The following is a 14,084-nucleotide window of genomic DNA, read 5'->3' on the forward strand; positions in this document are numbered from 1 at the left end:
AGCCTGAAAACATAAAAGCAGAATATAGTTTGGCATACAAGATCACAGTCTGATAGCAATTGTTTTAAAACCAAAAATTTAAAAATATCCACTTGACATTTGAGGAAAGCAAGAGCACATGCACATACATATTTACTCTTACACTCTCACTCATTCACATACACTCACCAGAATACTCAGAAGTTTTTGCCCTTGTGTATCAGACAATTGTCAACAATTTCAAAATGAAAAATTGGGGGAAAAATGTTAGGTAAGAATATGTTTAAACCATACTTTAAATGGTTCTAGAAGTTAAAAAGATATGCCCCAAACTGTTATCAAGATCTCTAATATGCACAGAATGCCATCTGAATACATTCTTCAACAAATTTGAACTATTTGCTCACTAGCAGACATGAATACATAAGAAAATATATGCCCATCTATTCCCCAGATTGCATATAAGATTGCAAATCCAGGCATTCCACTGACATGACTAAGCCTAGCTAAAGTGGTTTGCTTTATAGAACCCAATATGGTACAGAACCCAAAAGAATGAGAAACCTCATTTTGATTTATTTGGAGTTTCTAATATGTTGCTTGTGCAAAAGCAGTGAGATTATGTAATGCAAATGACAGCTAATATCACTTTACACCTTGTGGGCACTGCAGAAGGTCATTTTGTAGTCCCCAAACATTTACTTATTCTAGTTAAATTTTCTAAATTTTAATTACATACATTCTTCCAAATTTAGACTCAACATGAGCTGATAACCTCACCTGCTCATCACATATACCTCCAGCAAAATCTGTTAAAACAGAAAATTACTCTGGGTTCTCTCCAGTGATGCAGGTTTGAAATCATTCTATGGAAGTTCACTGAAATCAGATTTATTAAAATACTCAAAATTCCCTGAAACAGCATGAAAATAGAAACTAACCACACACATTGGGGCATGCATAACTCATACTGCTGTGATTAAAAAATAAAAAGGCACAATAGCAGGTGAAAGAGAAAACACTAGCTTCCCATTTGCTTTTTGTTTGTTTTTTGGCTCTCCTCTTATATTTTATTTCACTAAATTTATAAATTGTTCAAAGCATCCCTATACTTTTTGTGACAATAAGAGAATATTTTGGCACATCTACATTGTGATACAATGTATGGTATGTTTAAAAATTAATTTAAAAATTCCATCTATGAATCAACATATTTTAAAATGTAATACACATACATCTTACAGTTATTTAAGTCAAATACATAAAGGTTTGCAACTGATTTACAGATGAAGCAATCACAGATTGCAGCAATAACGCATGTGTGGATTATCTATACACACTGATCAAGGAAAAAATTGCATCCTGGCAATTTTATAGTCCTTAGTTTGTTGATATATCTATCATTTACATGCCCTCTTCTTGTTTTTCTGTACAAAAAGATATATTTTTGCCATCTTCATTCTTGATGAGATTTTTCTGCAATAACTTTACATTCATACATTGCAAGTTGTCGACCAATATTTCCCATTGTTATGCCTCCAGCAAAAAAAAAAATACATGATAACCAAGAACAAACATACAGAAAATCTGGAGATATATATTGATAAACACCATTATAGACTAGCAGTTGAGTGACCACAGTTGCCAAGAAAGCAATTCCTACTCCAAGGCCAAAACCACTTCTAGATCTATCAAAAGTCCACCACAGTCCAATGGATAGTGCAGCCAGTGTGAGAGACAACTGTATGTTGTTATCAAAATCCACTTTAGCGCTGGCATGATTTATACCAACAAAGACAGCTACACACTGCATTACACTGGACCACTCTCTTTTAAATTTATGTGGTTCTCCTAGATGCCTGTCAATGCAGGGGTATAATAACCCAATCACAGCTAAAGCTGTGCCACAGCAAGGTGGTACCCACCATGCAGAAGAAAAGATGCTTGCAATCACATCGGGTGGAAAGAGCGTCACATTTCTCTGAATCTGAAGCAAATTTAACACTAATGCAAGAAATACTCCAATAAAAAAATAGGACTACTCCTCGAATCATCAAGTTCACACTCTGGCTAGTGACAGATGAAATATATGGGCCACAATTTTTGGATGCAGGTAACTCCGTCTCTCCTTCCGCCATGGTTTCATAAGTTCAGTAAGCTGTGAGGGTGGAGGGGGTGTCCCAGTTGAAAAGCTCAACTGTTTGTGAATCAAAGCAGATAATGCTTCAACAGTACATCTTGTTCTAAAGCACGACCTACCAGAAATCCCCCTCCTCTGCCATCTTCTGGGACCTGCCCCCGTCCCCCCTTAAAACTCTTTTTTAAAAAAATTTATTTATTTTTATTTTTACACACTGCATTTTAATTCCTTGTACACAAATGGGGTACAACTTTTCGTTTCTCTGGTTGTACGCAACGTAGATTCACACCACTTGTGTAATTATGCCTGTACATAGGGTAATGATGTCTGTCTCAGTCCACCATCTCTCCTACCCCTGCCCCCTTCCCTACCTCATTTCTCTTTACACCATCCAAAACTACTCTTTTCTTCTCTTATTCTCCTGCCTTAACCCATTATGTATCATCATTTGCTTATCTGAGAAAACATTCAGCCTTTAAGCAATGTATTTTAACAATAAAGAAATCACGAGAAACCCTAAAAAACCCAGGAAAACAAAATCAGAGTAATGATACAAAGAGATAAATTTTTCTTAGATGTTACTATCTGCATGAAAAGTCCTAGGACTGGCTTAAAAGTAGAGCATCAGCACAGGAAGTTTGAAGTCAACTGCACAACCCTGAGGTGGGGAGACACCCCAGCCTCTGTGGGGGCAGGGGACATCCACAGTGGGGTGCCAGGGTCATCCAAATTGTAACTTAATCTGGACAAAGGAAAGGAAGGGAAACTGAGTGGAGTCCAGGGCCCTGAAAGGGAAGGCCATTCCTACAGCCCAGGAAGCTGCCCAAAGCCAGTGTCAACTTGCCATGTACTCTTTGTCCCCTGGAGACCCAGCCAGGAGACCTTGGTCAGGTGCCTTGGCCGGAGACTAGCTGTGCTGCTGATCAGCTGTGGGACCCGGGCAGATTTCCTTCTGCACATCAGAGTGATGGTGATTGGGTGCAAAGGCTCTCACAAGGACCAAGGGAAGTGACATATTGGGCATGTGCACAGGGAGCATTGTTAGGGGCCTCTTTCCTGCCAGAACTGGCACCTTGGAAGGCCCACAGTCATTAAAGACAGTCACGATTGCAAGGATGGTTCTCCTTACTGCTCATGCCAAGCACTTCACTTTACAGTCATTGTCTCCCGGGACCCTGAGGTGCCATCTCCAGTTCCCTTGCACAGGTGGGGACGTGGGTCCAGAATGGTCAGGCAGAGCAGAGTATCAGAGGGACCTGGGTTTGGAAGGGGGCATGAGGAGTTGGCGAGACCCCAGCTGGGGAGGCGCCAGAGAGACAAGGGGTCCGGTGCCCAGCTCTGCGTGGGTAAGCCCTGCTCAGAGCAGAGGTGGACTAGGGGCCATGCCCGCAGTCCAGCTCCTCCACCTGCCACCCAAGTCGTTGGTCACTGTGAGGCTGACATCATCTCATATTCCCCATGGCATCCTGATGTGGAGCAGAGGATGTCAGCCCACTGTGGTGCTGGGCAGGGTCCTGGGGGCACTTCTTTCTTCCTCTCCTGATCGCTAGCCCTGCTAAGCCCCAGGGAACACCTCCCGCTCCAATCACACCCTGATTCTGGCTTTGTCCTCATCCCCAGGGTCACCCAAGCCTGGCAATTCTCAGGGCCTGGGCATGGCCCCCTGGCAATGCTCTGCACGTGACAGCTGCCCAGCACTCAGTTTGGAACCAAGGAAACACCACATTCTGTGGGTGATCAGGGGGCAGATGATGAACTGCCAGGCCTCTCTGGTTGCCCTGTGCATGGGGGTGTGGCAGTGTGTGTGTCTGGTCACGCAGATCTGCCTGTGGACACTGGTGGTCTGGACTTCAGTGTCTGTGAGTTTAGAGTTGGTAGTGTGGGTTTTTGTGGTGTGGCTGGTCCTGTGAGCGTGTCTCTGCTGGAGGTGTCTGTATGTTCCCCTGAGAGTAGGTATCACTGTGGACTTCACATCAAAGCAGATGTGGGTGGGATCCTTCCAGTGGTGACTAACTGGGGTGACTGAGAGCGGAACAGCAATTCTTCACCACCTGTTCTCTTCTGTCCCTGTTCCTGTCTGCCTCTGGTCTCCCCCTGGTGGTTGTACATCAGACCCCAAGTACCATGACCCTAAAGACCGGTGAGGGGCGATGGGGGATTAAGAAAGACACACAAACATTTACAAAGAGAAAGCTGGGACCAGGTGGGAGACGGACCTCTGACGGAGGAACAGTGACCCAGAGCTGGCACAGCGCCTTTATTGTGTAAGTTTTATCATCAAAAGGTTACTTGTGGGAAAGCTCCTGGGCTTGAAGCTTGCAGTGCTTGCAAGATGTTGTGGTTATCTTGTTATGCTCAGAATTCTCTATCCCTGGCAGCTGGTGTCTGAGCTCAAGGTCAAGATGCTATTGTTCTGTCCCTTTGCACAAAACTCCTCCAGGCAGGGCATTACCATATCTCCTGGGCAATCTCCTCCTGCACCTTTGCACAGAAAGTTCCCAGGGCAAAGCTCAGCCACAGCTCTGGGGCAGTCAAAGACCATGGTCCAAGACACCGCTCTCCATACCCAAGGACACGGCCCATGCACAGGAGTCCAGACCAGGGGGTGGAGAGGGATCTGGGACCCTGGAGGGAATTATAGTGAGAAGGAGAAGAGGTGTTGTCTGGAGAGGACTCTTGGATGAGGAAGGGAGTCCTGATCCCTGGCAGAGGAGTGGCAGTCCCTATCATGATCTGGAAGTCAGACCTCCTGAATCCCTGGGAAGGAAGGGCTTTGTTGGGTGTCTATGGAGGAAAGTCTGGGTTGTGGGTCGTAGGTCTCTGGCAGCTCTAGAGAAGCCCTGTAGGAATCCTGGGTCCTCAGAGACTGGGTCCCTCACTCAGCAACCTTGGGTTTATGCTGGGACACAGAAGCAACCTCAGCACTTACGGGGACTAAAAGGCAGAGGACCCACTGAAGGGTGGTGGTAGGGGATGGAGTGGCAGGTGGGGGTGGGCGCCAAGTCAGAGCTGACCTCCCTGGACACTCCCTGTGGGCTCCCCGTTTGGCAGGGTCTGGGCAGAGTCTCCTTCCTGGCTCTGTGTCCTGCTATGGAATGGAGCTGGGAGCCTTCCAAGATGCTGGTGCCAAGAGGGAGCACCTGGCCATGGGACGTGCCAGACTAGGGATGAGGCTGATGGTGGAGGGAAGGCATTAGCACAGGCTCATTCACTCAACAAACGGACAACACCAAGGTGCTGTTGCTACTGATGTTGGTGTTTTATTACCTGTAACCCCAATCCTCGAGCTCGCCTTGGCCCCCCAGAAGAACAGAGGACTTCCAAGAAGGGTAGCAACCAAACTCAGAGGAACAGAAATACTGGAGCCTCAGACCTCCTGATACCCCTCCAAAGCAACCCTCTCTACACTCCTCCAAACCCCACCACATTGAGGAAACTGAGCTATCTCAGGATTTGCCTAAGGTCACAGGGCAGGTTCTGGGTTTTCCCCTGATTACGTCCCACCAAACTCCTTTTTCCGAAGATCATTCCGTTTAATCTTGCCAGTGATGGTTTTGGGCAGCTCTGGGACAAACTCCACCTGGTTGAGAAGAAGGCAAATCCATCCTGAGTCTGCTGCAGCATCTCGCCAATTCCCCATGGCCCTCCTTTCACCTCCACGGTCCCCGTACAGGAGGAAACCACATGGTGACCTCAGTGGGGTCCCCGAGCATGGCAGATTCCTTCCCCTAACTCCCTGAAGCTGGATGTAGCCTTGTGACTATTTGCTTATGAACTGTGGGTGGAAGCGAAGTGGGTCTCATCTGGGCAGAGAGTCTGGAACCAATGGCTCCCTATCGTCCATCTCTTACAGCACCTGGCAGGTATCCAGGTGGCGGCTGCTCCTTTAACTCAGCCCCAGGGTGAGTGGATGTGGGGCAGAGGTCCCAGGAGATCTACGGGGGACATACAGCATGAGCAAGAAAGAAACCTTCACTGGTACAGCACTTCATGGTCTGGGGCACTTACGTCCTGCAGGGACATCTCACCTCATCCTACCAGGGGAGAGCGTCTATTCTGCTGTCAGTCACACTCATGATAGAAACACGAGACTGGCTGTCAGACACACGGGTGTTTGACTTCTAGCTCTGCCTCTTCGTGACCCCAGAGTGACCCCAGGTAATGTCCTTTGTAGAGGGAAATCTGTTGGTTACCTAAGCTCCCCACTCCAGGGCCACCCTGGAGATGTGGTGCAGCAGAACCCTGGGGACGTGGGGGGACCAGGTCCATCCCTCCACCCTGGCTCACCTTCCTCGGGTACTTGTACGGAGCTGTCACCGACTTCACATGCTGCTGCAGCTCCTTGGTGAGCTGGTCCTTGTCGTGGGACAGGAACTCCTGGGTCAGGACAATAAACGCCTTCACCACCTGCAGAATGGGACAAGGGGTTTCAGATGAGGGTCACCTATTACGTAGAGAGGTTTAAAAGTAAGTGTTCATTGAATGAATGGAAAGGTGAGTTGATGGCTGAGCCCATTGAGGTTAAGAGCACAGGAAAAGGAGGGACCCGGGTTCAACTCCCCGTCCTTCCTATTTCTATTTCATCCCTTGTGAAACCCCAGCCTCTCTTAAACTCATTTTCCTTCTCTGGGAAATGGGGACAATAAAGCTTCATTCCTCATAGGATTTCTGTAAAGACCCATGAGGTCACACATAGAAATGGTCTATTTATATTTGTTATCACTCCCTTTATAATCTTCATCATGGAGTTCTGTGCTGGAACTCCGTGGGATTTAATAGTTGCTAATGATTTACTTTTACCTTAGTAATTTTGTCCCAGTTCATCACACAAGATTTTGTGTAAGGAAGATGTTCAAGAGATACTTGCTGAACCAATCATTGCATGCTTTGGAGGCAGGTTGCTTGGAGTCTTCTTCTGGATCTCCCTTCTCCCTTCTTTCTCCCTCCTCCCTCCTCCTTCCTCCTCCTCCTGCTCCTCCTTCCCTCTCTCTCTGTCGTTTTAGGTACTGGGGATTAAACCAAGGTGCCCTCTACTACCAAGCTACATCCCCAGCCCAGGCCTTTTTAGTTTTGTATTTTGTGCACCGTGTCCATAATTCGCCCAGGTTGGCCTTGAGCTTGTCATCCTTCTCCCTCAGCCTTCTCAGTAGCTGGGATGACCAGCATGGACCACCACTGCCTGGCTGGCTCCACCTCATATTAGCTGTTTGATTGACAGGCAAGTTGCTTAACCTCTTCTCTTCCCTTATCCACATAGAGAATACAGTAAGAGTCCTTAGATGTTGGCTTTGCGAGAGTGCAGTGATTCGGCACATAGTAAACGTTCATTAAACATTAGCCTTCTTGGTCAACTTGAAGCAGCTGTTTCAGAACCACAGCTGAAGCCACAGTGCCACCTGGTGACCCCATATGCCTTCTCTCTATCCTAGGTTTCCCGGAACTGCCATGCCAGGGCCGCACAGATGCGCGATTCAGGGCCCTCCTCACCTCCCCGCGCTTGGGGTCCGGGCTGCCCACCACCGCGGACTCCGCCACCGCCGGATGCTGGGTCAAGGCGTTCTCCACTTCTGACGGCCCGATGCGGTACCTGCGGGACCAATTGTTGGGGGCAGATGCCAGGGCAGGGGCAAACCAAATCTTCACTCTGATACTTTGGAGGGTCGCATCTCCCCCTGGACCCCGAGTGTAGCGGTCCTGGGGAGTCCAAGATTTGTGAACTGCCTGTATGTGGGGCCCTAAATGGGAAGGCTTGGGCATTCTGTGCTGGAGGTATGGAGCCCAGCTGTGCCCTGGGACTTGGTGCCCCACTGCCTCTGATGGGCGGGAGGGAGAAACTTTCTCCTCCAGAGCCTGGATGCTTGGGGCAGGTCGTTTGGGAGCCTCGAACTCTTGTCTGCAATTTGCAAGCAAATTCCACATCCTATTCCTGCCTCTATAGACATGCTTTATTTTAGTGACCTTATATGTATGTATATATATATATATACACACATATATATATATATACACACACATATATATATAAATAAATATATATATAAATATATATATATTTAAAGTGTTTATAAGCATGTTTTATAAAATACTTTACATATACATAGTGAAATTACTACAGTCAAACAAATGAACACGTCTGTCACCTTACGTGGCACTCAGTGGTGGGTTTATACAGTACTTGTGTATGGGGAGGAACTCAGAATGCACTCTTAGCAAATCTCAGCGCACACACATATCAACATGTTTTAGAAACTTATAAGAAGAAGGTTATATTTCTATTTCACAGCAGGGTGACGATTGTTAACAATAATGCACATCTCAAAATAGAAGGGACGTCTGAATGCGCTCAGCACAAAGAAATGGTGAACGCAGGAGGTGATGTGCGTGCTAATGATCCGATTGCATTATTCTTATGGCATCTGTGTATCAAATCATCACCTTGTATCCAATAAATACGTACAATTATTAGGTGTCCACTAAAAAAAAAAATCTCAGTTTCTCTGAAATATTCAAGGAAAGTTGTGTAATATGTTTTGTTCTCGAAATCAGGTAGGAGTTAAGGTTCAGCCTCAGGCTGCCTCGGTTTGCATCTGGATCCTACCATTTATGACATTTGAGACTGGAGGCCAATTTCTTCACTGTTCAGTGACCAATTTTCCCCATCAGGGGCACAGGGATGGTAACCCCATCTCCCACTCGCCCTGAGATGGGTTCCATAAAGTGGTGGGGAGACATGGTAAGTGCTTCCCAAGGGTTAGTTCTTCTTCTTATCATTACCACATTTCTCTCTGATAAGCTGTACCCCGTGAGTGGAACACAGACATAAAAGAAGCTCCCCTAGGCCAGGGGGACCCAAATAGTCTTCCTTCCCAATCCCACCACCCCCTGTAAATTCTGTGATGTCTTAATCCCTTCCAGAACTTCTTGAACTTTGTTTTGATTGACTTTTCTGGACACAGGGGGAAGTGCACAGGTACCAGGGATCAGGGCAGGCTGGACATGGCTCTGCCAGATTAGACCCTGAGTCCCATCATCAAGGCATGGAGGAAGGGTCAGACAGGCGGTAGATCCCAGGAGACGAGCGAGGGTGACAGGAGCCAGCACAGGGTGAGCCACACCTACCCAGAGGCATTGATGACGTCATCGTCCCTGCCCAGGAACCAGAGGTAGCCCTCGGCATCCATGATTGCTCTGTCCCTGGTGTTGTAAAAGTCCCCACACTCCACCTCCGCCGTCTTCTCTGGTTTGTTCTGCAGAGAGAACAGATCCCATCTGTGAGGTCCATGAGGTGAGAGATGATCAGCTGGAGCCTCCGGTTCAGATCTGGGTTTGATTTCTGGTTCTCCCTGGTACCTGGGCAAATTCTGTAAAGCCTTTGAGTCTGTTTTCACCATATGCAAGAATTCAGCGCTGTCGCTACTCCATGAGTGGACATGATTAGGCAGATTTTAAAGACGTGTGTAGAAACAATAGCTCACTTTTCTGTGGCACTCTGTTGGAATAAAATTTCCCTTACTGTGGGGATGCTGTCTATTTTATTTCCTGCTTGATAGCATCCACACAGTGCCAGGACAGATGAGAGGGGCCAATAAACATTCACTGCATGAATTTTCTTCCCCAATACTTTTCCATGTGATCCTCACAGACACCCTAGAAGGGTAATATTTTTAAGTCAACTTTTCCTTGGCAGATAATTGTAGATCTGCATACAGTTTCAAGAAACATGACAAGGAGATCCTGTGTACCCCTTATCTAGTCCCCCCATGGTAACACCTTGCAAAACTATTTTTCATACCTACAGCTATGTACCCACATGTGATTATACATGAACCACCAAAAAGTCAAATATCATTATTTATTACAATTGCAGTTGCAAATAAAATTGATTAAAATTTCAGTATTATGTTCAAAATTAAAAAGAAAACAAATATTTTTCAGTGTTCCATTAAGGATACCGACATTGATAGAATCCACAGATCTCATTCTGATTTCTTCTAGTTCTTCTAGTCCTTGGTGTGTGTGGTCTGTGAGTATATTTAGTCATGTAATTTGGCTACATGCATGGGTCTGTGTACCCACCATCCCTTCACCAGCAGAACAACTCAGGTGGCTTTCTACTGCCACATTCACCTCCTTGCCAGTCCCTCTCCCTCCTCTCTCCCCATCTCTACCCCCTTGGCAACACTACCCTGTTCCTTGTTGTTTTAAATTGACATAGGATAATTGTACATGTTATTGGGAAGAGTCAGTGCGTGAACACAATAAGTAATGATGATCAAATCAGGATAATTAGCATTCCTAACTCCTTAAACATTTTCATTTTTTGTGTGTGTTGAGGAATTTTGAACTCCTCTCTTTTTGTTCTTTAAAAAATACATACTAGATTGTTGTAGCTATAGTCACCCTAGTGTGCTGTAGGACCCTAGACTCATTCCTCCTCACTGTTTTTGTACCTTTTATCCAAACTCCCTCTCTTCTCCATCCCTTCTCCCCTTTCTATCCTCCAGTGACATTATTCTACTCTCTACTTCTAGAAGATCAAGGTTTTAAGCTTCCGCATGTGAGAGAGAACACGTGGTATTTATCTTTCTGTCCTTGGGTTAATTCACTTGACAGACTGTCCCCCAGTTCCATCAGTGTTGTTTCTAGAATATTCTATTAGTGGTCTCACAGTATGTAACAATTTGGGATTGCCTTTTCCCCTCAGTATAATTCTCTGAAAATTCATCCACATTGCTGTGTTCATTGATAGTTTGATTTTTTAAAATTGCTGAATAGTATTCCACACTACAAATGTACCTCAATGTTTGTTTAGCTATTCACCCACTGAGGGTATCTACGTTGTTTTAGTTGGGGACTATTATGAATAAACCTGCTACAAACATTTGTATATGTGATTTTGTGTGAGGTCAGAATTTTTTTTGAAGCTTATTTTATAGAAAAAGAAACTGATACTCAGAATGGCACAGTAACTTGCTCAAAATCAACCAACACATGAAGGAAAGGGATGATATTTGAATTTAGTTCTTGCTTCATAGCTTAGTCACTTGATCCATGAGCAATCCCTCTTGTGGGACACCAGATGATTTTAAGAGATACTTGAGAAAACATTGCAAAACCAGGAGAGCTTGTCCTTTTTGAATTCACTTCCAACTGTTGTGATTTTATCAAGGAGATTCTTGGTTTGCAGTTGACATGTTTTTAGAAGTTCTGAAAACACCAAGAGCAAGGTAAGCTTTGGGATCAGAGTTTTAACCAGAAAACAGGATTCATCTAAAATTTAAGATAATTTCTTTAAAAATATTTAATTATAGTTATAATGGCCTTCTGATTTTCAAGCTATACTGTTTTCCACTTACAATACTAGACCAATTGTTTAAAAAATTTTTAAAGTGAAATAATGCATTTGAGGACATGGAAAGTAGATAAAAACATAGTTAACAAAAAAATAGTGAATGTGGACAAAAATGAATGAAACTTGGGAAACACTGCATTGAGGGTAATATTCACTCCCGTTCACAGACCCCTGGAGTGAACAGAGGTCCAGAGCAGTGAACTCTATTTTGATACTCTGGTCAATGCACTCTGAAGGACAGGTCCTTCCTGAAGGGAATGAGCTTTTCTGGTGTCCTTCTTCTCAGGTAGTGCTTGAGCCTAACACCTAGAAGATGACCTTACACATCCATGGAAGGAATTCTTCCCTCCCTTTGGACCTGGGTTTCTTGGAGGTGAACTCTAGCTAATCCTTCCTTGGAGAAAAGAAAGGCTTCTGAGTGCCCGGAGAAAATAGTTCACCTGCCACATAAAGATGGGTAGAGTCCACATTTACCTCCTGCAGGTTGACAGGGTCCTTGAAGACCCTCAAGGGGGTTGTTAACCCTGGCTACTTTTTCAACAAGGTAGAGGGGAAAATGGCAGAGGAGAAGATGCAAGTTCTCGTTCTTCCACAGAAGCATCAAATAGCAAACCAACCACCCAAAAGAAACCCAGAAACTGTCTGAACTGACTTCGTAGTTGCTCTAGAAGATAGTCAAAGATATACAACAACTGAGCAGTTTCTGGTCAAGGAAAAACCATCTTCAAAATGGTAGAAAAGCTGGAGGCATTTTTACTACAATGGCCCCTCCCCTGCTCAAGCACGGAAGTCATAGTCTTGCCACGCCTGTTCCCAGTTTCCTCCTCTCTCTCCCCCTACAACTGCAACGGGCAGAACAGATCTTATTTGGGAACTTTTATGTCCTAATTTGTCTGGTTGATACCTGGAGGGCTGATGCAAGGGGATGGCTTAGTTTAACCAGAATCCAGCAAAAAGCAGTAGGGAAGAAAGAGAATATGATTTTCAGAGTTATTTAGAATTAACACACTAAAACAAGGACAGGTCCAATTTTGAACACCACCATCAGCAAGAACAAAGTCGCAGGCATACAAAGAAGCAGGAAAACATGGCTCACCCGGAAGAATAAAGTTAATGGACAGAAACTGTCTCTGACACCCACGCCATTGTCTTTACTAGGTAGATAACTTAAATATTTTAAATATGCTTAAAGAACAAAGGGGGTAAAACAGGCAGGAATCAAAGGAAGTCAGCAAAATGATATATGCATGAAAATATCAAAAGAGAGAGAAATGATAAGATTTTGCTTTCCAAAAGAGAAATTCAGGAGCTCAAAAGTATAATAACTGAAGTAAAGAATCCACTAGAAGATGTCATAGCATCATAGAGAAGGCACAAGAAAAAATCAGGGAACTGGGAATAGAGTAACTGGAAACAAATCAAGTCTGAGAAGCAAAAAGGATGGGAAAAAAATGAACAGGGCTAAAGGGACTTGTGGGGCGTCACATGACTGGTGGTTCTGAACCAAGTCTTCCTTCGCCCCAGCCATTACCCCTTGAGCCTCAGATGGGTTAGGGCCAGGAGATGTGGCAATGCACTGGGTGCCTTGGTGGTCATTTAAAGGGACTTCATCAAGAGGGAGCAAACAGAGGATGATCTGAAGAAGCTCAGGAGGCAGAGTTCCGGCAGGGTACCCGACGTCCCATTACCTCGTAGCAGATGAAGAGGCCTGTGGGTCGGGTGGGCTTCATCCTGATGCCGATGTTTCCTTCCGTGTTGGGGGGCAGGGTGTTGCCCTTGTCGTCGATGATCTGGAGCAAGAAGCCTGTGAATCCCACCAAGCGGGACTCGCCCAGCCCGTGTGCCCTACCTGAGTATTGCCTGGCTCGTCTATGGGACACCAAGAAAAAAGTGGGGATAGTGATGGAGGAACCGTGTCAGAACATAGAATACGACTTTCAGAGTCTTTGAAATGAGCAACTGTGGAGTCCGAGTGCAGGGTACTATGTATTCCACACCAGCCATGTGTCTTTGGCACCACTTGGTGGGAAAAGCCTCCACAATCCCCGGAGGGCTAAGTGAGGCCTCCGGCTGCCAGTCGGGACTGCGTTAGTGCAGCTCTCAACTGAAGCCTCCATGGGAAATGGAACGGAAACAGAGATGGGGAGGGGACACCGGGCAGGGAAGCAGGGTTGGTTCTGCCACCTGCTGTCACACAAGGGTCCAACGCCAGCTGGGACCTCACTGTGCCCTGCCAGAGACCTGAGGACCAGACCTGGATGTCGAAGGGCGAGATGGCCTTCCCCATGGAGCCCAGCTTGATGCTCATTCCCCGGGAGACTCCGCAAGTCAATCCCTGTTCACAAGAGAGAGGACTGAGGACAGCTGAAGAGGCCAGGCCAGTCACAAAGCAGCAGAATTCACACAACACGGCCCAGGCCCCCGCCCGCCTGCACAGATGCCAATCAATGCTGCACAAGGAGCCCTTGTCGGGAAGTCAGGAGTCCAGACTCCGTGCTCAGGGCTCTGACCAGACTCTGCTCAGCGACCCCGGCATGGACTGGCTCTGTCCTAGGTGTGAGGTTGACAGTGGCCAGTGAGGGGTCAAGAGAGAAGCAAAGGGGTGAGCCTGTG

General features: G+C 46.0%; 2 protein-coding genes across 4 annotated transcripts in view; both read right to left on the reverse strand.

Moving 5' to 3' along the window:
- Window positions 1-1,304: 1,304 nt before the first annotated feature.
- Window positions 1,305-2,086, reverse strand: LOC124970591 (insulin-induced gene 2 protein-like). Its single transcript, XM_047534062.1, has 2 exons — window positions 1,905-2,086; window positions 1,305-1,872 (listed from the first exon to the last, which is right to left on the reverse strand). Exon 2 carries the CDS (start codon window positions 1,790-1,792, stop codon window positions 1,436-1,438), a length of 357 nt encoding a protein of 118 aa, XP_047390018.1. The 5' UTR covers window positions 1,793-1,872; window positions 1,905-2,086; the 3' UTR covers window positions 1,305-1,435.
- Window positions 2,087-5,354: 3,268 nt separating this feature from the next.
- The window catches only part of Acsm1 (acyl-CoA synthetase medium chain family member 1), a 45,537-nt gene continuing 36,807 nt past the window's right edge, over window positions 5,355-14,084 (reverse strand). For 2 of the 3 annotated variants that reach the window (XM_047534060.1, XM_047534059.1), the window contains exons 9-14: window positions 13,726-13,806; window positions 13,160-13,261; window positions 9,239-9,366; window positions 7,607-7,706; window positions 6,407-6,526; window positions 5,355-5,699 (exon numbers count right to left, since the gene is read on the reverse strand). In XM_047534060.1, the coding sequence (XP_047390016.1) occupies window positions 5,613-5,699; window positions 6,407-6,526; window positions 7,607-7,706; window positions 9,239-9,366; window positions 13,160-13,261; window positions 13,726-13,806 (618 nt within the window). In that variant the 3' untranslated portion in view covers window positions 5,355-5,612. Of the gene's footprint in view, window positions 5,700-6,406; window positions 6,527-7,606; window positions 7,707-9,238; window positions 9,367-13,159; window positions 13,341-13,655; window positions 13,807-14,084 lie in introns of those variants that run through there. The other variant, XM_047534061.1, reaches the window with a different exon arrangement.

Source organism: Sciurus carolinensis, chromosome 18, assembly GCF_902686445.1.
Source record: "Sciurus carolinensis chromosome 18, mSciCar1.2, whole genome shotgun sequence".
NCBI lineage: Eukaryota > Metazoa > Chordata > Mammalia > Rodentia > Sciuridae > Sciurus > Sciurus carolinensis.